Below are 24,864 nucleotides of genomic sequence, written 5' to 3'. Positions count from 1 at the left end.
CGAGGACCCGAGTTCGGGTTCCTGGAACCCATGTTAAATATAGACGTGGTGACATGTAACTGTGATCCAGGTACTCCCATGGAGAGATGGGAGGCAAAACCAGGAGACTCTTGCAGGCTCTCCTGGTAGTTTGCAGGCCACTGGCCTGGGGCATGAAGTGCGGTGGGAAGTGGAGACTGCCGCCAGTCTGAGTGCCATGCACACGATGTGATGTGTGTGTATGGCGCGTGTGCATCCTCACATACACACATCATGTATACCCAGAGCCACAGAGATGGTTTCACAGAAGTCTCTGCATTAAGTGTGCACTAATTGGGATTTGCTAGTGCTCAGGAGACCTGGCCCCCTGGGAAGGTGTTTTTTAGGAAGTGAGGACAGGGCGGGCAGTTTGCACAGAGGAGGTGATGTGTGCCTGAGCTGATCCAGGAAGTGAGGACAGGGCGGGCAGTTTGCACAGAGGAGGTGATGTGTGCCTGAACTGAACCGCACCAAGCACCCCACCTCCCATGAACAGAACTGGCTCAGCTGTGGGGATTTGTGTACTGAGGTTTGTTTGTTTTTGAGGTAGAGTCCTTGTTGTGTAGTCGAGACTGGTCTAGAATTCCTAATGTAGACCAGGCTGGCCTTGAACTCCCAGAAATGGCTCTGCCTCTGCCTCCTGAGTGCGGAGGTTAAAGGCGTGCGCCACCATGCCTGGTGCCTGAACTGTATTTTTCAAGATGGGTTGGTGGGATTGGAGAAATGGCTCAGCAGTTAAGGTTGTGCGCTGATCTTGCAGAGGACTGAGCTTAGTTTTCAGTTCCTACGCTCCACCTGCACTCATGTGTCCATACAAACATACAGACATACGTTATCACGGCCGGCAGGGGGGGTAGAGAGACATAGTTTTTGAAAACCTTAGCCAGTCACGAAGTCACACATTGTAGTCCTTACACTTGGGATCAGAAGTTCAAGGTCATCCTTCATTACTTAGAGACTTACCACACCAGAATGGGCTATCTGTGACCCTCTCTCAAATCAAAACGAAACAAGATGAAATTAGAAAATAGATACTTACTATAAAGTAATTGTGTTGTAAACAAATTTGTTTACATTATAAATATTTTATGATTTTTGTTGTTATGGCGTATTAAAATATTCCTGTAACTATGTTTGTATATGAGTGGGTGTGGTCCTGGGAATTGAAGTCAGGTGGTCGGGTTTGGCAGCCCCAAGAACTTCACTGTCCCATTAAGATATATTTTACCACACAGATTCTATCTATCATCTATCTATCTATCTATCTATCTATTTATTTATTTTTGGTTTTTCAAGGCAGGGTTTTTCTGTGTAGCCCTGGTTCACAGAGATCTGCCTGCCTCTGTGTAGCCCTGACTGGCCTGGAACTTGCTGTGTAGACCAGGCAGGTCTCAGATTCACAGATTGCCCTGCCTCCCAAATGCTAGGGTCAGCATGTACTACCCCTTCTGGCCTATGCAGATTTTTCTAAAGCTACTTCTGATTAACCATGGTAGTGCACTTATATTTGGCTTTTTCTTCTTTTAAGCATCTGAAGAAGCCCACAAGAAGCCCAGAGTGTGTTTAGCAGTGCTGACCGTAGCTCGGCAGTGTGAGTTAGCGTCTGCATGCAGTAGTCCTGAAGCAGATGAGCAGGGGTCCGCTGATTCCTTCGTAGGCACAGTGCGGGGAACAGCTCTCCACCGGGGCCTGTACACTGGGCTCTCAGACTGGCAGGGAAGGCGAGGCTTGGCGATGAGCTGCGGCACATTCAGAATGGAGGAACGACTGGCAGCAAGGAGCCAACAGCTGATTATTTTGTCAACTGAGTTCCCTTTCCCCAACCTAGCGAGCCTCCAGGGAAAAGGGTTTATGATGAGCACTTCAGAGATAGCAGAAGGAGAAAACTGTGACCACATAGTTCCTGTGCTGGGGTGGAAGTGAGGTGCTGCTCTGCAGTGGAGAAAAGATGAGATTAAAAACTCAAGAAATAAGACAGCAGGCAGCAGGGTGGGCTGGCGTCATTGGAGAATTGAATGTCACTTTGTTGTTTTTCCCAAGACAGGGTCTTAGTAAGTAGCCTGCTGTCTTAGAACTCACTGTGGAGACCTGGCGACCACAAACTCATAGATGTCTACCTGCCTTTGCCTTCAAAGTACTTGGGACTAAAAGTCCCATAAGAGTTTCTCTTAAAGCAGTGGATGATGGGCATAAAGAAGTCTCTGAGGAAGACTAGAGATCCAGGTGGTGGTTCATCCTATAATTCTAGTACTTTGGAGGCTGAAGCAGGAGGATTGCATGAGTGTGAAGCCGCTGTTGTGGCCTGTACAGTTTCAGGGCAGCCCAGAGGGAGGACAGATGGAGCCTGCAGTAAACCTAGCTGGTGAATAACTGAATTTGCCAATGGAATAAACCAGGTAGAAAAACTTAAAAACAAAAACCAAAGCAAAACCAACCCCTTTTTATTAGGGCTGGAGAGATAGATGGTTCAGTGGTTGGAGCATGTTTTGCTCTTGCAGAGGACCCCCGGGTTCTGTTCCCAGCCCCCACATGGTGCTTCATAGTCACCTGTAATTCTAGTTCCACCACATCTGACGCTGCCTTCTGACCCTTGTGCTGCTGGATTTAAAAGGGCTTCCAAAAGGTATGGGGTAAGGTGGCTCAGGCCTTTTCATTTTGTCCTTGTCTGTACGTGTGTGCATGTAGATATGCATGCTCGTGTGCACATGCTCACGTGAGTGTATGCAGGTGCATACTCAGGTGCATGTGTGACCACAGGAAGACCTCGGGTTTAGCTCCTTACCTTCTACCTAGTTTGAGACAAGGCCTCTTTATTTTCCTTTCCCTCTGCTCACCAGGCTAACTGAGTTGAATGCTCCCAGAGTTTCCTTCTCCACTCCCATCTCCTGATCAGTGCTGGGATTACAGATGTGTGGTGCTGCACCTGGCCCGCCCTTCCCCTCCCCCCTCTCTCATTTTTTTGGTTTTTTGAGACAGGGTTGCTCTCTGTAACAGTCCTGGCTGTCCTGGAACTAGCTCTTGTAGACCAGGCTGGCCTCAAACTCACAGAGATCCACCTGACTTTGCCTCCTGAGTGCTGAGGTGTGTGCCACCACCACCCAGTATATCTGGCTTTTTAGGGGATTTAAACTCGGGTCTTCAGATTTGTGTAGGAGGTGCTTTATCCACTGAACCATCATGTTGGCCGTGGAGATAACCGGAAATAAGTTTTTTAAAAAAACTAACTTATATGTAAGATACATAATACATACATATATATGTATTCACACATTGGATTTTTGAGGTTGGATTTCTGTGTGTAGCTCTGGCTATCTTGGAACTAGCTTTTTAGACAAGGCTGACCTCAAACTCACAGAGATCCGCCTGCCTCTGCCTCCTGAGTGCTGGGATTAAAGGTGTGCGTCACTGCTGCCCAGCTAAGATATTTTCTTTTAAAGATTTATTTATTTACTATATATACAGTGTCCTGTCTACATGTATGCCTGCACAATAGAAGAGGGCACCAGATCTCATTATAGAAGGTTGTGAACCACCATGTGGTTGCTGGAAATGAAACTCAGGACCTCTGGAAAAGCAGCCAGTGCTCTTAACCTCTGAGCCATCTCTCCAGCCAAAGATATTTCTTAAAAATTAAAACAAAAATTACACTTATTGTGTGTGTATTTGTGAGTGGAAACACATGTGCCACTGCGCAGATGTGGGTGCCAGAGGACGCCCAAGGACGCCTTGCAAGAGCTTATTCTCTACCCACCCAGCCATCTCAGCCCCAAGGGTAGCTTAAAAAAACATCAACAGTAGATCTTCAGACAACTTGAATTAATTCCATCAAAGATCCAGTGATGGACGAGTGGCACAGAATGTAAACATCAAAGATCGGTTTTCATATGTGTTCTGTCTTAGGTGCTCAGACCTTTAGGGCAGAGTCTTCTGTCTGCCAGCCTAGCCTGTAACAACTTCTGACCCTGAGTGCTGGTGTGCATCAGCAGCATATCTGACCTATGCCAGCCCCTGAGACCGATTGGTATCTGACTGGTGTGCATCAGCAGCATATCTGACTTCTGCCAGCCCCTGAGACTGATTGATATCTGACTGGTGTGCACCAGCAGCATATCTGACTTATGCCAGCCCCTGAGACCGATTGATATCTGACTGGTGTGCATCAGCAGCATATCTGACTTATGCCAGCCCCTGAGACCGATTGATATCTGACTGGTGTGCACCAGCAGCATATCTGACCTATGCCAGCCCCTGACCGATTGATTGACCCCCCCCCCCCATTTATTTTCTTTCACTCTGTTAGGAATTGACTCTGCAGCCTTTTTCCTGGGCAATCATGCCTGTTCTGCCTGGACTGCATCCTCATTTTAGGGGCAACTAAATATATTTTACTTCAATTCTTCATTTTGCCTTAATAAGGTGAAAAGAAAAAGCTCTTATTTTTGCTGTGCATTTGTGTGTGGTTATGTCTATTAGTGCGTACAGTTTTATTAACTATAACAATACTTTGGGCTTTTCTTTGTCTTTGTGAAGTCTGAGACCCTGACTCTGCAAAATAGGTCCACTTCATTGTTATAGACTGTATAGGACTTTTAATCTGCATTTGATCCTTCTGTGTGACGAATGTTCTTCTCCAGGATCATATAGCATCTCTTACTATCGCTGGCAGGAAAAAAGACAGTAACATGCCGTATAGTTAGCATCTGTGAATAACTTCTGTTTCTCCAGAGCTTACCATGTACTAGCGATGGTCCTAAGCTCAGTCCATGTGATCCTTGGATCCTTAGAACCTAGTGATGTTATAGCTACTGTTTTCCCTGATTCACAGATGTGTGGAAATGATTTGTTCAAGATAGCGTAGTACATGGTAGAGTTTGGACTTGAGCCTCAGACATCTGTGTAGTTCCTGTTCATTAGTGTGCCCCTCCAGCACTCTGTTCTCTCTTCTCTCTTCCCTCCAGCTTCTTTTCCGGTTTCTGGGGAGTTAACCCTGGACTTGCACATGGTGAACATTTGTTTGATGGCCACTGAACTGCTCTGGCAGCCTGGGAGCTTGTTTGTTTCTTTTTTCTTTTGAGGTAGGCTCTCATAACCTTGAACTACCGATTCTCCGTTTCCATCTCCAGAGTGCTGCGACTTTAGGCAAAGGCCTGGAGTTTGCAAGCCTATCTCACCATGCTTATTTTCTTTTTTTTTTTTTTTTTTTTTTTGGTTTTTCGAGACAGGGTTTCTCTGTGGCTTTGGAGCCTGTCCTGGAACTAGCTCTTGTAGACCAGGCTGGTCTTGAACTCACAGAGATCCGCCTGCCTCTGCCTCCCGAGTGCTGGGATTAAAGGCGTGCGCCACCATCGCCCGGCTACCATGCTTATTTTCATGTAGTTCTGGGGATTGAACCAGAGCTCAGCTAGCACGCTACCCCCGATGAGGTTGTTACATTGGGTCTTTGTGGTTGCTTGTGATTGACTGATTGTTGACTGACTGTTGACTGACTGTTGGGAGCACTGAAGTGTGTGGTGTAGATGTGGTTGGTGCTTGTGACTGACTGTTGACTGATTGTTGACTGACTGTTGGGAGCACTGAAGTGCGTGGTGTAGATGTGGTTGCTTGTGATTGACTGATTGTTGACTGACTGTTGACTGACTGTTGGGAGCACTGAAGTGTGTGGTGTAGATGTGGTTGGTGCTTGTGACTGACTGTTGACTGATTGTTGACTGACTGTTGGGAGCACTGAAGTGCGTGGTGTAGATGTGGTTGGTGCTTGTGACTGACTGTTGACTGATTGTTGACTGATTGTTGGGAGCACTGAAGTGCGTGGTGTAGATGTGGTTGATGCTTGTGACTGACTGTTGACTGATTGTTGACTGACTGTTGGGAGCACTGAAGTGCGTGGTGTAGGTGTGGTTGGTGCTTGTGACTGACTGTTGACTGATTGTTGACTGACTGTTGGGAGCACTGAAGTGCGTGGTGTAGATGTGGTTGGTGCTTGTGACTGACTGTTGACTGATTGTTGACTGACTGTTGGGAGCACTGAAGTGCGTGGTGTAGGTGTGGTTGGTGCTTGTGACTGACTGTTGACTGATTGTTGACTGATTGTTGGGAGCACTGAAGTGCGTGGTGTAGATGTGGTTGATGCTTGTGACTGACTGTTGACTGACTGTTGGGAGCACTGAAGTGCGTGGTGTAGATGTGGTTGGTGCTTGTGACTGACTGTTGACTGATTGTTGACTGACTGTTGGGAGCACTGAAGTGCGTGGTGTAGATGTGGTTGGTGCTTGTGACTGACTGTTGACTGATTGTTGACTGACTGTTGGGAGCACTGAAGTGCGTGGTGTAGATGTGGTTGAGTGAATAATGCTTGGCCTCAAGAAATTGAGGTTTGGATGGAACAGATGTGGCAGACAAAATATTAGAAGGAAGTAGCGTTCCATTGTGTATGTGTGTGTTCATGTGTGAGTGCCATGGTGGGTGTGGAGATCAGGAAACCATTTTCAGGACCTGGTTTTCTCCTCCCACCATGTGGGTCCTTGGGACTGAACTCAAATTGTCAGATTTGGTCCACTGAGTTACCTTGTCAGCCCCCAAATAACATCTTTTAAAAACAAAATTTGTTCTATTTTAGGTGTGTGTGTGTGTGTGTGTGTGTGTGTTAACTTTTTCTTTTGGGCATGTGTTGTGTGTGTGCGTGCTAGGCTGATGTCAGGTGTCCTCCTCCGTTGATCTCCACCTTATATATTGGGGCAGACTCTCAGTTGAGCTAGAGCTCACCTATACTGCTGGTCTCACTAGCCAGCTTGCCCAGAGATACCCTGTCTGCCATCCAGTTGTAGGTTGTCACACTCACCTTGTATCTGTCTGGCTTCTAGATGTCTTCCTCATACTTGTATAGCCAGTGCTCGATCCACTGAGCCAACTTCCTAACCCGTTTCTCATGTAGTCTAAGCTGGTCTTGAACTCCACAAGAGCTGAGAGCTCACAGGTGAATACCATCATGCCTGACTTAGAAGTTTTATTCACTTTTATCATTGTGTATGTGATGTACGTGTGGGCATGCATGCTATAGCATGTATGTGGAGGTCGGTTCTCTCCTCCTACTTTTATGTGGGTTCCAAGGATTGACTTAGGGAACATGGGTAGCCAGGCTTGTGCAGCAGGTGCCTTTACCTCTCCCCCACACCCCAGATATCTTACTGCCTTCCCCCACCTCCCATTCTCCTTCTCTTTTATTTTTATTACATTTATTTATTTTGTGTTTGTTGCTTCTGTATACATACTTGCCATGGACAGGTGTGGAGATCAGAAGAGAACTTGCAGGAGTCAGTTCTTTCCCTTTCACTGTGTTGGTCTGGAGAACTGAACTCAGGGCATAGAACTCTATATAGAACAGGCTGATCTTGAACTCAAAGAAAACCACCTGCTTCACCTTTCCAAATGCTGGGGTTATAGGTGTGTTACAGCTCTGTTTTGTATTTCATAGAAACATTTTTTAACAAATTGCTAAACATTTTGTCAGTATAGCAAAAAATGTAGTAAACTATTTTTGAAATTTTTCCTTTCTTTTATGTGTTTGGTATTTTGATTACATGTATGTCAGTGCACCACATGGGTGCCTCGTGGAGACCTAGGGCTGGCGTTAGAGATGGCTGTAAGCATCCTTTGGGTGCTGGGAATTGAACCCAGGTTCTCTGGCAAAACAGCTATTGCTCTTAACTGCTGAGCCATTTCTCCAGCTCCCACTCTTCCCCCATCCCCTCACTTTTTTGGATTTTTGGGACAGGGTTTCTCTGTGTAACAGTTCTGCCTATCCTAGAACTCACACTGTAGACCAGACTGGCCTCGAACTCACAAGTGCTGGGATTAAAGGTGTGTGTTACCTTCTGCCACCTTCAAGTGCTGAAATTACAGGTATAGACAGACTCTGGCGTTAGCTGGTGGAAGAGGCTCTAACTCGGAGCCACTTTGAGCTAGTCACAGAGTAAATATAATTTGGTTCCTGTTGGATCTCATACTTGGAATATTAAATTCTAGTCATTCCATCACTTTAGGAAGGGTGGCGGGCACATATTTAATGTTTTGGATGAGCTCACTTTGTTTATCTCTGTGTTAATGAGGCCTTTGATGTTTTGTAGACAATCTGCTTCCTTTTGATTGAGAGCATTCCAAACTGTGGTCCCCCTGGGCTCTCTTCATATTGCTGTGGTGCAGAAGATTTAAAATCAGGTATGGCTGAGAGGCCACAAGTCCCTCAGTGAAATTCTCTCCTTGAGTCGGCTTTACAGTCTCTGATTTGTTTATCATTTGGGTTTCTTTTTTGTGGTGGCCTTTTAGCTGATGTTCACAAGGAATAGAGTCACGTGATGTATGAAGGGAAACATATACACTTCTCTGAGGTTGACAATAAGCCCTTGTGCTCATATAGCCCCAAACTGTGCAAGCAGCGGCGACTCAACGGTTACGCTTTCTGTATCAGACACGTTCTGGAAGACAAGACCGCCCCCTTCAAGCAATGTGAATATGTGGCCAAGTATAACAGCCAGCGCTGTACCAACCCCATTCCCAAATCAGAGGATCGTAGGTAAGAACCACCTCGGAGCTGGGCGTGGGTCATTAACAGTCTTGGAATTTTGTCTCTCTGATACTGTTTCTTTTCAGTGTGTTAAATTTCAGTGTTGAGTCCTGGGACTGTCCAAGGAAACTTTGGAGTACTTCTGGGGGTAAGAAAGAACAATTTATTTTAAGCAGAGCAGTACATTTTAAGGGTCTTTTAAAGTATGTCTGGGTATTTTCTTCTTTTATTGATTTCATAGACTTCTAGACATTAAGAGTGTCTTTCTCCCCCCTTCCGAAAACTGCTGCTAACTCTTGAAGTGCTGCTCTGTTTGGTGGGTGGCCACTTAAGGAACTGCTGGCCTTTTTGCCCACTGGCTGCCACAGCGTAGGAACTGGCTAAGTATTGATTTGGGTTTTGGGGAAAAGTGCCTGCATGAAAAGCAATAAAAGATGTAATAGTTGGAAAGAACTTAAAATAATGAAACATTCATTAGATTTGCTCCATAACAGAATAGAAGTCATGACTGACAATGTTTTCTAATGTGGCCTTTTATGGTTAAAGAGTCCCATGTGCATTATATTTATGAAATTGAATTTTCACTTTTTAAAAAAATAACTTAATTATCCTCTTTATATTTTTCTAGCATTTTTGAATTTTAACAATTTTTTTTTAAAGATCTATTCATTTATGTATTATGTATACAGTATTCTGCCTGCATGTATACCTGTACCCCAGAAGAGGGCACCAGATCTCATTACAGATGGTTGTGAGCCACCATGTGGTTACTGGGAATTGAACTCGGGACCTCTGGAAGAAGAGTCAGTGCTCTTAACCGCTGAGCCATCTCTCCAGCCCACAACAATTATTTTTAGAATCAGAAAAAAGCTAATCCTTATTATCTTAAATGTCACAAGATAATGCCACAGAGTGTCAGAGAACAAAACACTCTGGAGGCTCGGGGAAGCCATTTAGTCACTGGAGAATCTGGTCATGGATGCGGGGTGGGGTGGGTCTCATTTTTAGCCTGACCCTGTCTACTGTGGCAGATGTCTCTCGTAGGTTGTTGCTTACACTGAGAGTTAAGCACTGAGAACTTTAGCCCATTGCTCCACAGCTGCAGATGCTTGTAGCCCCGTCCTGGATGGGTGTGGGAAAACCATTCTGTCACCAAAAGTCAGTCCCTCAGCCCCGGGAGGATACCGTTTCCTGTTCTTCAGACTCTTGCCAAGACACTGGTGTCCTTCTGGGTCCCTGTCTCGGGGAGATGCACCTCACAATTTGCCACATACAGTATGTGGAACCTCTTGGCCCAGATACTGACCACACAGAGCTAAGCCTAGGGTTCAAGAGAGACTTTAAGAAGCATTGGTCAGTAGTTCTGCAGCCTGAGGGAGGAGTGATCAGTCCACCAGACTTCATGATGGGCCAGGCCTGTGCCAGCTCTGGTGATGGAGCAAGGACTAGGACAGCTGTGGTCTCTGTTGTCTTCACCTCACTCACCCAGACTGCTGGAGCAGGGTGTGTCAAGGACTGTTACACCTTCCATTAAGGGTCTTGGTTGGTTTGCTTTGCGTCTTAGCAAATGAACTATTTTCTACCTCGGTGGAGGACAGATTCCCAATTGTTTTCTTCTCCTTGCCCCTACTTATGCTATGGCAATGGAGAGGTCCCCAGAGTGGTAGGCAGCACTAGAATAGGAGGAAGGGATTTGGCTTCAGGATACATTCCTGAGACCATTATTACAGAATGACAATGGGAATCTGGCTGAGGAGGCAGTGCTGAAGTCACCCCAAAAGCAATGGTCCTCCTGGAAGCGGAGACCCATGTTAGTGCCTTGGAGATCTGCATAGGCGGGACATAGGGACTGGCATCAGCTAAAATGGAAAGCGTTTCATTTAGGGTCGGGCTGGCTGTCATGGTAAAAGTAAAAATGCTGCAGATTTCCAAGTAGCTGCAGTGGCAGAAACGCTGCAGGTCCCTAAGCGGCGCAGTGGGCAGCGGTCCCGAGAGCAGCCAGTCCCAGGCCCGAGTGGCTGCAGCAGCCCATGAGTCCCAGGTACGAAGCCGCGTGGTGGGTGAGGAACCTCAATGGGGCAGCCAGTCCCACCAGGAGAGACAGACAGATGGGCACGCCATGAGACCATGCTGCAGGTCTCCCGGGCAAGGAGCCACGTGGCGGGTGAGAGACAGAGACATGGATAGGCACGCCATGCAGAGTGAGGTTGGATATTTACTTAGTGGGTTATGGAAGGGGAGAAGAGGAGAGAGGGGGAGAAAGAGAGAGATTTAATGGGTTATGGAAGGGAAGAAGAGGAGAGAGAGAGATTTAGTGGGCTATGGAAGGGGAGGAGAGGAGAGACAGAGAGATTTAGTGAGTTATGAAAGGGGAGAAGAGGAGAGAGAGAGAAGCAGAGAGAAACAAGGGAGGGAAGGGAAGAAGTGGGACCAAAGCTGCCTCTTAGAGAGGGAGCCAGAAAAAGAGAGAGACTCCTGCAAGCAGGAACGAAGATCTGCCTGCCTCAGCAGATGGTTGGAGGGAGGGATTGCTCCCCCCCCCAGTGGGGCTTGTCTCTTAAAGGGACAGGACAGATCATTACACTGGCTCCTTAAAGGGACAGGACAGATCATTACACTGGCTCCTTAGGAAAGCGCCACAGTTGAGGAAAGACGGGCCTGGAGGGGACAGGTAACTGCAACTCTCAAAGCTGCACCCCTGTGCCCAGGGTCGGCCTTTGCTACTGCAAGAGCCTCTGGCTCTCTGGGACTCTGCTAGAGCCCTACCTCCCCCCCCCTTGCTGACTGTATTTTCACTTTAAGGGGAGACTTGCCACTAGAATTTGAGAATTTATTAAGAACACTGTGCTATTTTTTTCCTCTGCTTTACATTGTGCTTTTTGTTTGTTTAATTCTATTTTTTTCTAGACAGGGTTTTTTTATGTAGCTCTGGCTGTTCTGGAACTCACTCTGTAGACCAGGCTGGCCTTGAACTCAGAGATCTGCCTGCCTTTGGCTCTCAGTGCTGAGATTAAAGGTGTGCACCACCACCGCCTTGCTACATTGTCCTATTTTTAAGAAATGGGTTGTAATTGATTATCTTTTACAGTCTTAGGAAAAATACTTTCACTTATGGTCCTTCCTGCTTCTTTCCATTCTCCAGGTCACAGTGATCATTTGGGAACACGGTTTTAGATACTTTGTTAGGGTAGAAAATTTACATACACTCCCTTTGTGTTTATGTGTTGTCCTTGTTTAAAGTAAACAAATGTTAACCTGCATAAACTGGCCAAAAAACCTGTACATTGCTTATGTCATAAGTTTTTTTTTTTGGTTTTGTGAGATAGGGTTTCTGTAGCTTTGGAGCCGGTTACAGAACTAGCGTTTATGGAGCAGGCTGGCCTCGAACTCACAGTGATCACACTAGCGTTTATGGAGCAGGCTGGCCTCGAACTCACAGTGATCACACTAGCGTTTATGGAGCAGGCTGGCCTCGAACTCACAGTGATCCGCCTGCTGTCATGAGTATTTTTATTTTCAGTGGGAGCTCATAGAGAGGCGATTTGGGGTTCTTTTTTAGAATTTCAGATTACAGAGCCTAAAATTCAAAAACAGGTGCTTAGCGCAGCAAGGAAGAAAACACTGAGCTCCTTAATGTGTGTGTGGTTCTCGGGGACCGAGGGCTGATCCCTCACCCTGAATCCAATACCAACCCTCTCTGGGTCACTCAGGGGCCACTGTAAATGCATTGCTGTAGTGTTCAGTTTTGGGTATCATTCATGGCACCTCTCCTCCTTGGCTTCCTTTTCGAGATCAGAAGAGAGCCCTGCTTTTTTTTGTTTGTTTGTTTGTTTTTGTGTTTTGAGACAGGGTTTCTCTCGTGTATTCCTGGCTGTCCTGGAACTCACTCTAGACTGTCTTCAAACACACAGAGATCCCCCCTGCCTCTGCCTCCTGAGTGCTGGGATTAAAGGCGTGTGCCGCCACCACCTGACTTGAGCTGCTTCTCTTAAAGGCAAAATTTTTCCTGACTGAACTAGAAGGTTTAGTTCTGCACAACATTTAAAGTAAATACGCAAACACAGATTTGACATTCTACCTGGGGAAATAGTTGATTGATGAGGTAGGTGTTTGTGAGCTGCTCAGCGTTGGTGTTTGGATCTGGACCCTGCCCCTCGTGACTGAGTGGTGAACACTCTTATCCGCTAGCCATCTCCTTCTCCCTGAATATAAAATCCTGCCTTACCATTCTGAACTGGAGTTACAGAACAGCTGTGAGCTGCCATGTGGGTGCTGGGAACTGAACCTGGGTCCTCTGGAAGAATAGCTAGTGCTCTTAATCACTGAGCCCCTTTTTATTTTGAGATAAAATTCTTGCTACGTGTCCCAGGCTGGCCTTGAACTTGTCCTCCTCCCTTGGTATTCTGAGTAGCTGGACTTGTTAGTGTGTGGTTCAAGTCCCCCAGACTGGGCTTGAACTACCTGTATTGAGGAAAGTGACTGAACTCCTGGTCCTTTTGCCTCTCTCTCCCTCACAAGTGCTTGGATTAAAGGCTGGTACACCAGTACTGGTATTGTTCATTCTTCTTAACTTCTTAGTTACTAGTTTTTCCTAACACTGCTTCCCTTACTGCCCAGTCTTAGGGCTCTGTTCAGCGTAGAATATATGTGGGGTCTGCCCAGTGTTGTGTGGAGATGTCACTTGCTTGCTTCAGTAACAGGTTCCTTCTTCAGATAGCTTTGGGGAACACTGACAGACTCCAGGAGGGTGTATCTCCCTCTTGGAGCTACATGCTGTTATCCATAATTCTTTGAGAATTTTTTCAGCAGAAGCAGGCAACAACAAAATTACTATGTCATTTTGGTTAAGCCATAATTTTCCAAATTGACTTAAGTGTGGGGTATATTTTGATGGCACACTTGTTAACGTGCTGTGGGAACATGAAGAATGGATTAGAGAATATTCTGTTCCACAGACTCTTGACAGATTTTCAGGATGGTTAATTGGTATAACAGGTCTATGTTTTCTCATTATGTACAGGGCTGTATCATTCATGGTATCTAAGTTACAAAGGTAGTCTGCCCGTTGGGGAAGTCATCATGAGCTTTAATTTTATCTCAAACCCCAGCTTGGTCAGTTTCCCCTGGGGAAGTGGGCAGATTCAGTTTTGTAGATGTAGTGGAGTAATCTGAATCAAGGGCTTTATTTCAGTGCCTACTTCAGCTGGGCTGCAGGGGGCAGTCTGTGTTCTTACATCTCTGCCTACTGAAATACTCATTCCACTAACCATGCCATCCCTGCTCCCGTGTGTGTGTGTGTGTGTGTGTGTGTGTGTGTGTGTGTGTGTGTGTGTGTGGTGTCAATGTGTATGTGTTTGTGAGTGTGTGTGTGTGTGTCATTGTGTGGTGTCAATGTGTATGTGTTTGTGAGTGTGTGCTGTGTGTGACTCAGTGTGTTTGGTGTGGGTGTGAGTGTGCTGTGTGTGTTTGGTGTGTGTGACTGTGGGTGTGTGTTTGGTGTGTGTGACTGTGGGTGTGTGTTTGGTGTGTGTGACTGTGGGTGTGTGTTTGGTGGGTGTGAGTGTGCTGTGTGTTTGGTGGGTGTGACTGTGGGTGTGTGTTTGGTGGGTGTGAGTGTGCTGTGTGTTTGGTGGGTGTGACTGTGGGTGTGTGTTTGGTGGGTGTGAGTGTGCTGTGTGTGTTTGGTGTGTGTGACTGTGGGTGTGTGTTTGGTGGGTGTGAGTATGCTGTGTGTTTGGTGGGCGTGAGTGTGGGTGGCACATATCAGGGTTATGTTACATGACCTTGGTAACTCAGGAACTTAAGTAGCTTTGGAATGTAATGTTTTTTTCCACAAGAGACTCTGAGGTGATCTTCAGACTTTGGATGAGCTCTTACTGTGCTGTGAGCACAGACGAGCACAGCTGTCCAGCTGCTCACCAGGGGACAGTTCAGCTGCTCACCGTCTGCTGGCCTCTGCACTCGAGCAGACCACACTGTGCGTTATCAGAGTGACATGGACCTCAGTTGGAGACAGCTGGAGAGGAATGAGAGTTGCCTTTTCCATTTTATCTTTTGAGCTAGTGTCTTGCTGTGTGGCCCAGGCTAATTTTGAACTTATGGTCTCCTACCTAACTCTTCTAAGTGTTAGTATTACAGGCTGTGCTACCATATTTCTCGCTAGAACTTGGTTGTTTTGTTGATTTTTGAAGACAGGGTTTCTTTATGTAGCCCTGGCTGCCCTGGAACTCACTCTGTAGACCAGGCCTCAAATTCAGAGATTCACCCGCCTCTGCCTCTGGAGTGCTGGGATTAAGAACAAGGGTCTACAAACTAGCTTTGAACTCCTGATCCTCTTACACCTTCCAAGGGCTAGGATTAGAGGCCTGTGCTACCACACCTGGCCTGGCCATCTGATGTGTAGTATATTAGGATTTGGATTCTGTAGTGTGTGTGTTTATATATGTGTATATTAGGGTTTAGATTCTGTAGTGTGTGTGTTTATATATGTGTATATTAGGGTTTAGATTCTGTAGTATGTGTGTTTATATATGTGTATATTAGGGTTTGGATTCTGTAGTATGTGTGTTTATATATGTGTATATTAGGATTTGGATTCTGTAGTATGTGTGTTTATATATGTGTATATTAGGATTTGGATTCTGTAGTATGTGTGTTTATATATGTGTATATTAGGATTTGGATTCTGTAGTATGTGTGTTTATATATGTGTATATTAGGATTTGGATTCTGTAGTATGTGTGTTTATATATGTGTATATTAGGATTTGGATTCTGTAGTGTGTGTGTTTATATATGTGTATATTAGGATTTGGATTCTGTAGTGTGTGTGTTTATATATGTGTATATTAGGATTTGGATTCTGTAGTATGTGTGTTTATATATGTGTATATTAGGATTTGGATTCTGTAGTATGTGTGTTTATATATGTGTATATTAGGATTTGGATTCTGTAGTGTGTGTGTTTATATATGTGTATATTAGGATTTGGATTCTGTAGTATGTGTGTTTATATATGTGTATATTAGGATTTGGATTCTGTAGTATGTGTGTTTATATATGTGTATATTAGGATTTGGATTCTGTAGTGTGTGTGTTTATATATGTGTATATTAGGATTTGGATTCTGTAGTATGTGTGTTTATATATGTGTATATTAGGATTTGGATTCTGTAGTATGTGTGTTTATATATGTGTATATTAGGATTTGGATTCTGTAGTGTGTGTGTTTATATATGTATATGAAGAGCATTCTCTCACATATGTTTATATATGTATATGAAGAGCATTCTCTCACATGTGTTTATATATGTATATGAAGAGCATTCTCTCACATATGTATATATATGTATATGATGTATATGAAGAGCATTCTCTCACATGTGTTTATATATGTATATGATGTCTATGAAGAGCATTCTCTCACATGTGTTTGTATATGTATATGATGTGTATGAAGAGCACTCTCTCACATGTGTCCACTCTTGCAGGTACTGCAGCAGCCACTTGCAGGTACTTGGCTTTATCCCGAAAAAAGAGAGGAAGAAAAAGAATGATCCGGTAGATGAGGTGAAGGTCAGGCACCAAATGGATGCCATGGCGTTTAGCCTGACAGTGCCTACGCTGGCCTTGAAGATGCCCAATGGACTGGATAGCATGTCCCTCTCTCCACCTGGGTCAAGAGTCCCTCTCCACTACCTGGAAACTGAGTTCGAAGATCCCTTTGCTTTCAATGAGGAAGACGATGACCTAAAGAAAGGGGTGACCGTGAGAAAGAAGTTGCAGAGCAAGTTGGCTCAGAACCGGCAGCGCCAGAGAGAGACAGAGATTTTGAAAGTTCGGCAAGAGCACTTTAGCACCCCTCCTGCACCTCCACAGCAGCACGCCCACTTGTCACCTCTCTCCACTTCTGTAAAGCCTCCAGCGCCACCGCAGGGTTCAGTCTGCAAGTCACCTCAACCTCAGAACACCAGCCTACCAATGCAGGGAGTGGCCCCCACCACACACTCTATAGCACAAACAAGGCAGGCCTCTAACAAGAGGCCTCTGCCCCTCCTTCCATCCAGTCGGGCTCCCATCTCAGATGTCCCCAGGACTGACCGAATTCTCATGAAAGCCACCGCCTTCTCTCCACACTTGTCCTGTATAAGCCGACTGCAGAGACTGGTGAAACTGTGCACCCAAAAGCATCAGCTGGACGCAGACCTGTTCCCTCACCTAGGTGGGTCGGCCTCTCTTTTACTGTATCTATTCTGTATGACATCTGTCTGTCACGTTGTGTATCTTAGCAGACCACACACATAAAGCATGCTTCTGCATGGGAGATTCCTGGTGGATAGACACAGGGCTGAACTGACCGTTTAGAATTTCTGTCATAACTTTTGAAAATTAAACTCTTGAAATTCTAAAGATGATTTTTTGACAATTACATATGAGCATATAATGCATTCTCACTATATTTAATCCCCCATTGCTTTTTGTGTCTCCCTCTTCCAGTGAACCCATTTCTTCCTAGCCTAGTTTCTTTTCTACTCTGCTAAGTTTATTAGCTTTGCTTTCGTGAGCACGGAGATAATCATAGCCTTCATTAATATTTATAGCCATAGATAAAAAATGGTTGTGTTTGGTTGTATCCTCTGTGTATCAGTATCTGTGCGTTCATTGAAGTTGTTGGTATCTTAGGAGGGCCTTGCTGTGTTGCATAGACTGGCCAGTTCTTAGCTCAAAGGATGTTTCTGTCTCAGCCTCGGGAGACTTTACTACAGTCTGTGAACCAGACACTGTATCACTGTCTCCTATGGGTCACGTCATTATCTCTGCTCAGAGTTCTTTCCTTTAGACTTTGTGAATGAGCCAGGCACAGTGCCACGTGACTGTTATCTCAGCACTTGGGAGGCAGAGCAGGAAGATCGTGTCTACTTAGCGAGTTCCAGGACAGTCAGGGTTTTGTAGTGAACCCAATCCCCCAAAACAGTCATTGAAGAAATGGTATTAGTGCTCATGGTAGCTCATGTTTATGCTTGAAAAATAAGAGAAGATAAGGCTTATTATTCTACTTTTGTGTGTTGTCTGTGTGCACTTGTGTGTTGTGAGCACAAGTGAGTGTGGAGGAATCTGGGGATTGAATTCATGGTGAACTGTTTCATAGATGCTTTTACCATTGAGCAAGAGAAACAGTGTAGCCTTGGCTATTCTAGAACTCTGTAGACTAGGTTGGTCTTGAACTCATGGAGATCTGCCTGCATCTCTTTCCTGAGTGCTGGGATTAAAGGCGTGCTCCACTGTCTTTCCCTGAGAATACATATTTTTAAAGATACATTTTAATTGCCTGTAGATATGCCTGTCTGTATGTGGAGGTACCCACAGAGTGCAGGTACCCACAGAGTTCAAAATTGAATGTTGGATTCCCTGGCTGCTGGGAACTGAATCAAGTCTTCTGCAAGATCAGTATGATTTATTAACTGCCGAGCCATCTCTCCAGCCCCTAGAACATAGTTTTGAATGTGTTAGGAGCGAAAATCCTACCTATAGGAAGAATTATTTGCTTGATATGGTAGCAGTAGAAATGCCAGTAAAGAATATGAATAGCGGGAGGAATAGAAGTGCAGGCCGGGCAGTGATGACGAGCGCCTTTAATTCCTGCACTGGGGAGCAGAGGCAGAGGCGTGCGGAGCTCTAAGAGTTCCAGGACAACCAGGGCTACCTAGAGAAACCCAATCTTGAAAAAGCAGAAAAGAAATATGAGTGGTCAGTGGAAACCTCAATTCCCATAGCAGCCTGGGAAATAAAACAATGAATTGCCAGACTGGAAAAATCCCCTTGGTGAACACGTGATATTTGTACATTGTTGGTGAACAGGGTGACTATCAGCTAATTACAAAGTAAGTAGTTTGGGGCTTCTGACTCCTCGCTGTAGTCCAGCACTTTGGAGATCGAGGCAAGAAAATTAGCTTGAGTTTAAAGCCTATCTTGACTTTAGAGTGAGTCCCTGTTTCAAAAATCAGTAAGAGATGATGCAGCTGTTAAGAACACTTGCCTCTCTTCCATAGCACCTGAGTTTGGGGGACTCCAGTTCCAAAGATTCTAGTCCCCTCGTCTGGACTCCAAGGGTACCCACAGATATATGGCATACTCTTATATACTCTTCTTTTTGAGACAGGGTTTCTCTGTAGCTTTGCAGCCTGTCCTGGAACTTGCATTGAAGACCAGGCAAGAGATCCACCTGTCTCTGCCTCCTGAGTGCTGGAATTAAAGGTTTGCACCACCACCACCACCCAGTTCTTATATACTCTTAAAAAATAATCTTAAAAAATAAAACTATATGGAGAGAACTTGTGTTCAATTCCCAGTACCCACATTGTGGCTTTCAGCCTCCTGAACCTCTAGTTCCTGATGATCTGGTGCTTTTCCCTGCCCTCCATGGGCACCAAGCATGTACATAGTGCACAGACATACAAGCAGGCAAACACTCATACACATAAAATAGTAAAATAAACCCCCAAGCTACACATATACAAATACATATATAATATATAGTATTTTATATACATAGTTATTAAGTTCACTTTTGGGATTCTATCCTAGCTGTGAATATTGAAATGTATGATAAATGTGCAGCATTTATTGTATAATTGCTTACAGAATTAGCCGTTTGACGCTAACCTGAGTGAGTCATGTGCATACATGTTTCATACACTGTGGCACAGCTGTTGTGAAGAGTGAGTCTCACTGGGCTGTGTTTAACGTGACTTACTGGTGGGAGAAAGTCAAGAAGGATTATGTTCTCTTTTGTAAGAACTAGGTAGACAGAGGAAGTATGCAGGAGCATCAGTATATCCATTGCTCATGTATGTGCATAGATATTTGCCTGTATGGGTGAAATACAGATTCCAGGCTGTTGACATTGCCTACCCATGGAGAATGGATTGGGATGGGAGGTTTTATTGTAAATGAGAGTGGTGGGCTTTCTTCTAGACCTCTTAACGTTTTTACCTGGTATTAAATTATCTGAATAAAACTTTTGGATTATAGTAAGTAAAATAATAAGATATCCCCAAATCTATTAAATATCCATTTGTAAATGATCTTGGTAAGTTCTATAAAGTAGGTTAAATTGAGTTCCTTTTATACATACTTATTCAGAACCTCTTTAAAAAAATCTTGCATAATGTATTTTCAAGTTAATATTTTTTCATATAGCATAATTTGTCATGGCTGAATTTAAATTATTTCCAGTTTGTATTACTTTAAACTATTGTAGATTAGCAGCAAAGTAATTAGTATCACATCTTTAATTTTTCCTTAAACTATATAAACTAGAGTTGCGGGAATGGTGTGGTGCATGTGTGAGGTCAGAGGGCAGCTCTGTGCTGGTTCTCTCCAGCCTTCACCTGGGTTCCAGAGATGGCATGGGCCCGGCTTGTGCCGTGAGGATCTTTAGCCTCTGAGTCGTCCCGCCGGCCCTTTTCCTTTTCCTGTGTGTAGTAAGTGTGTGTGTGTGTGTGTGTGTGTGTGTGTGTACACGTACATGCAAGATCATATGTGCACATGTGAGTGTGGAAGCCAGAGGACGTCTTCCTCCATGTTCTCTGCTCTGACATTCATTCACACGCATCAGTGAAAGGCATTGAAAGAAAGAAAATAATGACGCTGAAGGTTGTGGATGTAGCTCTGGTAGGTGCTCATAGGAACCACGGGACACTTGGTTTGATCCCCAGAACTGCACAAACCTGGTGGAGGATAGATGCCTGAGACAGGAGGATCAGAAGTTTAAGGTCATCTTTTTACCTTAATGGGCAGCCTAGGCTACAGGAGACTTTATCTCAAAAGTAAGAAAGTCTAAACTAAAACTAACCTCAATGAAACCAAAGCTGGTGATCCAGGCTGCAGCTAAAACAGTCATCAGTATCTTTGCTCACACAGCAGAGGAGCTTCACGGGTATTTCATGCTTAGTCACACAGTATGCTAGATAGTACTTGGGCTGAGATGTAATAAGAGCACTTGTACGTAAAACTCCCTATACCCTGCCATTTCTTTGCCTTTCCAATGCCAAGAGGCGCCTTGTGAAGAACCTGGTGACGATTTGGGTTTGGTGCCGCCGCCTGGATTCCTGGGCGGTCTTCTGCCCTTGCACCGCCGTGTTGTCTGCATCACACAGGTGTGAGCGCACGGCAGTGTCTCAGTCATGTTGGAAAGTGGTGCTGACATTCGGACTCCTGAGACTTTACAGACGATATTTAATAAGATAGTTGAATGTTTGTCTGCATGGTTTATGAACCAGTATTTATTTTTTGTATTTATGAACCAGTATTTATTTTGTATTTATTTCTTTACCTTTTCATCCATTTTTTTAATTGACGCTTTTACTGATGACAGTTATTTTTTTTGGGGGGGGGTTTCAAGACAGGGTTTCTCTGTGGTTTTGGAGCCTGTCCTGGAACTAGCTCTTGTAGACCAGGCTGGTCTTGAACTCACAGAGATCCACCTGACTCTGCCTCCCGAGTGCTGGGATTAAAGGCGTGCGTCACCACCGCCCAGCCACAGTTATTTTTGTAAAGCCTCCCCCTCTCCTTACTGTTACTTGTTTTCAAATATTTGTAAGACTGATTTTTTGGATGCCTTTAGTGTGTGTGTGTGTGTGTGCGCGCGCGCGCGCGTATGTATAAAAGCTGTGGAGCACACACTGAGGTCAGACAGTATGTTCTTTCTGAGGAATGGATTCTGGTCCTTAGTCTTGACTGCAAGGACCCTGATGAGCTGCCAGTTCCTGATTTTTTTGTTTGTTTGTAGACTGTTTTGACCTTGAATTAAGAGTGTCCTTAGGCTGTCAAGGGCCTTGTGAATGACTTCACTACTGTGCCTGCCTGACTCATTTTTCTTCACTTTTTGAATAAAGTTTACCAAAAATAATCTAATTTTTTTGTTGGTGTTTTTGTTTGCTTATTTTTGTTGTTGTTTTGGGAAAGGGTTTCTCCGTAACTGCCCTGGCTGTCCCAGAACTCTCCTTAAACAGATCCGTGTGTCTCTGCCTGGGATTAAAGGTGCATGGCACCGCCAACTGGCTTCCTTTTTTGTGTTTTTAAAGTTCAGTGGATTAGAGACCTAAGACTCAGGAGGAGATTGTGATGCGCTCTGGCCACTGGCCATGTCTGCACTGGGATCACATTTATGGGCCCCTGGGCTGGTTCTGTCAGTTAGCTGTTAGAATAGGAGATATGAGGCCAAGATCAAGATTTGCTTTGCTGACGGTTAGTTTTACAGTGGAGAAACACACCTGTCTTCATGTTGCCCAGGGCCACTTTCACTGCGTGACTCCATTGGCACTGTTTCTTGCCTGAACATATAAATTCCTTTTCTCACTACTCCTCTCTTTTCTGGAGTTAGAGTCTTTGATCATGTAGCCCTGGCTGACTTGGAAGTGAACATGAAATGAGGCTGGCCTCATACCCACAGAGATACACACCTGCCTCTGCTTCTGCTTTTCCCTTCCAGATGCTGAGGTGAAGGGCATGAGCCGCCACGTCTGGCTTTCCTTGCCCTGTTTACTGTTCTGTTTTTGAGAGCTGAGGATGACACTGAACTTCTGGCCTGCCTTTCCTCCATCTTTCAAGGGCTGGGATCACAGGCATGTGCTGCCATACTTGGCTTTAGGTTGTGTTGGGGATTGAACCCGGTACTTGGTGTGTTCTTGTCAGGTGCTGTCCCAGTTAGCTGCGCTGCCACCTTTGACCCTGATGGCCTTTTCTCGTTTAAAATATTGTTTTAATGTATGACTCTTAATGTATGACATTTTGATATTTGAATAATTTTACCTTTTATGTACTGGGAACTCAGTTTCTTTGCTTGTGCTGTTTCCAGATGATTAACAAAGCACATTATGAAGTTTATTCTTGGAGGCCAGCACAGCCATACTGTTAAAAAAAGCATGTTTTTAAAGCCGAGTGTGTTTCGTCGTACATCTTTGTAAGAATAAGAATAGAAGGGAAATTCATTTGGAGGGTTTTATGTATTTTAGATATTTGTTTTGTTTTTTGTTTTTCAAGACAGGGTTTCTCTGTGTAGCCGTGGCTGTCCTGGAACTAGCTCTGTAGACCAAGCTGGCCTCGAATTCACAGAGATCCACCTGCTTCTGCTTCCCAAGTGCTGGCATTAAAGGCGTGCGCCACCACTGCTGGACTTTAGGCAGTGTTTTTGTCAGGGTTTTACTATTTTTCAGTCTCAGTGTTTACTCTTGATGGTGGTAGTGTCTACAACTACCCTCCTGTGGGGGTCGGAGGACAACTTGTGGAAGCTGGTGCTGTCCTGCCATGTGGGTCTCAGGTGGTCAGGCTCGTTGCCTTGCTGTTGATGAGCCCTCTCAGCCCTCTCCCTTCCCACTGTCTGCTGCAGGGTTGGACTGGTCTGAGGAGAGCGGAGAAGAGCCGGAGGACTCCGATCAGGCCTCACCGTACCAGGTCGCATGGTCCATCCGAGAAACACTCAGATATGAAAGACACACGTAAGTTTCCCTTTGTTTTCTTTTGTGGGTGTGTAGCAGTTTGCCTTTCTTCCTGTCTGTGCCAGTGTCTTTAATTTTACTATGCTATAATTAGGTATAGTCAGGCAAAGTTAAAGTTAGTTCATTCTGGGAAGAAATGGATTATATTGTTTGAACAAAGTTAATTTTGAGGTTTTCTTGCTAAATTCGTTTCCCTGTCTTTCCCATTCACTGATTAGTTTAATAGAATGGAATTGAAAGGGATCTTAGAGAGTGTCTGGTGCAATTCCATCTTACAAAAGTGGACCACATACCCAGAGGCTAAAGAACTTGACCTCCTGTTTCTGCCTCCTGAGCAAAGTACTGCTTTTGTATCTCACTCTCTTCTGCAGGATTGACCACATGTGATGCTTTTCTTGTGCTAAGTGCTTCTGGAGGTGACTCTTTAGTGTTTTCCCAGTGTGTTTTATAAAGGTATTTGTCAAGGGTCTGTGCATAATGAATGTTCGTTTTCTTTGTAATAATATTACAAAAATTTAGTGACTACTTTAGCAATATAAAGAGTTAGTGCATTGTGAGCAAATCATGTGACATCTTTGTTGGCAGGGCCAGAACATATTGCTCATGACCTGAGCTAATCATTTAGTTAAAAATTTGGGATTTAGTCGGGCGGTGGTGGCGCACGCCTTTAATCCCAACACTTGGGAGTCAAGGGTGCATGAATCTCTGTGAGTTGGCCAGCCTGGGCTACAAGAGCTAGTTCCAGGACAGGCTCCAAAGCTATAGAGAAACCCTGTCTCGAAAAACAAAAAACAAAACAAAAATTTTGGATTTACATAAATACCCAACAAAATAGAGGCCACCTCATTTGACATCAGACACTGATCCTGTAGGTGAATTTTTCTGTCCCTCTTGTTAACTCCCAAATCCTGATATGGAGACTTTTATTAACTCTGAAAGCTCTGCCAATAGCTTAGGCTTATTTTTAACTAGCCCTTATAACTTAACCCATTTCCGTTAATTTATGCGATTAAAACTTAACCTATTTCCATTAATTTACATGCTGCCATGTGGCTCATGGCTTGTTACCTCATCTGCATATCCTGTTTCTTCTGTATCTCTGGCTGTTGACTCTCTGTGTCTCCACCCTATTCCCCTGCATCTTCTCTGCTTCCAGAATCCTGACTATTAGCTGTTCAGCTTTTCATGAAACCAATCCTAGTGACAAATCTAATGTGCAGAAAGATTGTTCCACAACATTTCCTCCTTTTTGTCTAAATAGAAAGGAAAGATTTTTTAACTCTAACATAGTGAAACTGTAAATACTAAGAACAATTATCAGGTAAGAACTATATTTATGGTATCCAGTCTATTTGTATTTGGCGTATTTGAAGAAAATATTTTATTATTTATTCTATCCTGATGAGTCAAGCTCTGTACCTAATTTACCTTCTATCATAACTAAGGAAATCTATAATTAAGACTGTCTAGTCTTCAACTCTATCAAAGACCCCAGAAGGATATGATGTTACCTTAGTAAAGAGGAAGTGCACTGCAAACAACTTCCAAAACTGAAAGAAATGACAGAGACATCTGGCTACCTGTTCAGTCACCCCAGGGTTCCTCTGCAATGTTGTGGTATCCATTTTTGGCCTAGAGGCCTAGAATATCTGACAGACTATTTTGAGAAGCAGGAATTTTGAAGAACTGTCCTACCTTGTCTTGGCAAACTTTGGCAGTCACCTTTTGCATCCTGTTTGTTCAATTTGCACAGCATACTGTCAACATTTGAGGCAAGGGCAGTTTCTTG

At 44.5% G+C, this 24,864-nt stretch overlaps 1 protein-coding gene across 7 annotated transcripts in view; it reads left to right on the top strand.

The window, feature by feature from the left end:
* The window catches only part of Ino80d (INO80 complex subunit D), a 73,106-nt gene that overhangs the window by 11,762 nt on the left and 36,480 nt on the right, over positions 1-24,864 (top strand). For 5 of the 7 annotated variants that reach the window (XM_075951855.1, XM_075951857.1, XM_075951853.1 and 2 more), the window contains exons 3-6: positions 8,142-8,232; positions 8,341-8,587; positions 16,068-16,798; positions 22,967-23,075. In XM_075951855.1, the coding sequence (XP_075807970.1) occupies positions 8,370-8,587; positions 16,068-16,798; positions 22,967-23,075 (1,058 nt within the window). In that variant the 5' untranslated portion in view covers positions 8,142-8,232; positions 8,341-8,369. The remainder of the gene's footprint in view (positions 1-8,141; positions 8,233-8,340; positions 8,588-16,067; positions 16,799-22,966; positions 23,076-24,864) is intronic. The other 2 variants (XM_075951858.1, XM_075951859.1) reach the window with 2 other exon arrangements.

The sequence above is a fragment of the Microtus pennsylvanicus genome, chromosome 17 (genome assembly GCF_037038515.1).
Source record: "Microtus pennsylvanicus isolate mMicPen1 chromosome 17, mMicPen1.hap1, whole genome shotgun sequence".
NCBI lineage: Eukaryota > Metazoa > Chordata > Mammalia > Rodentia > Cricetidae > Microtus > Microtus pennsylvanicus.
This window is presented reverse-complemented; position numbering and strand designations above follow the sequence as displayed.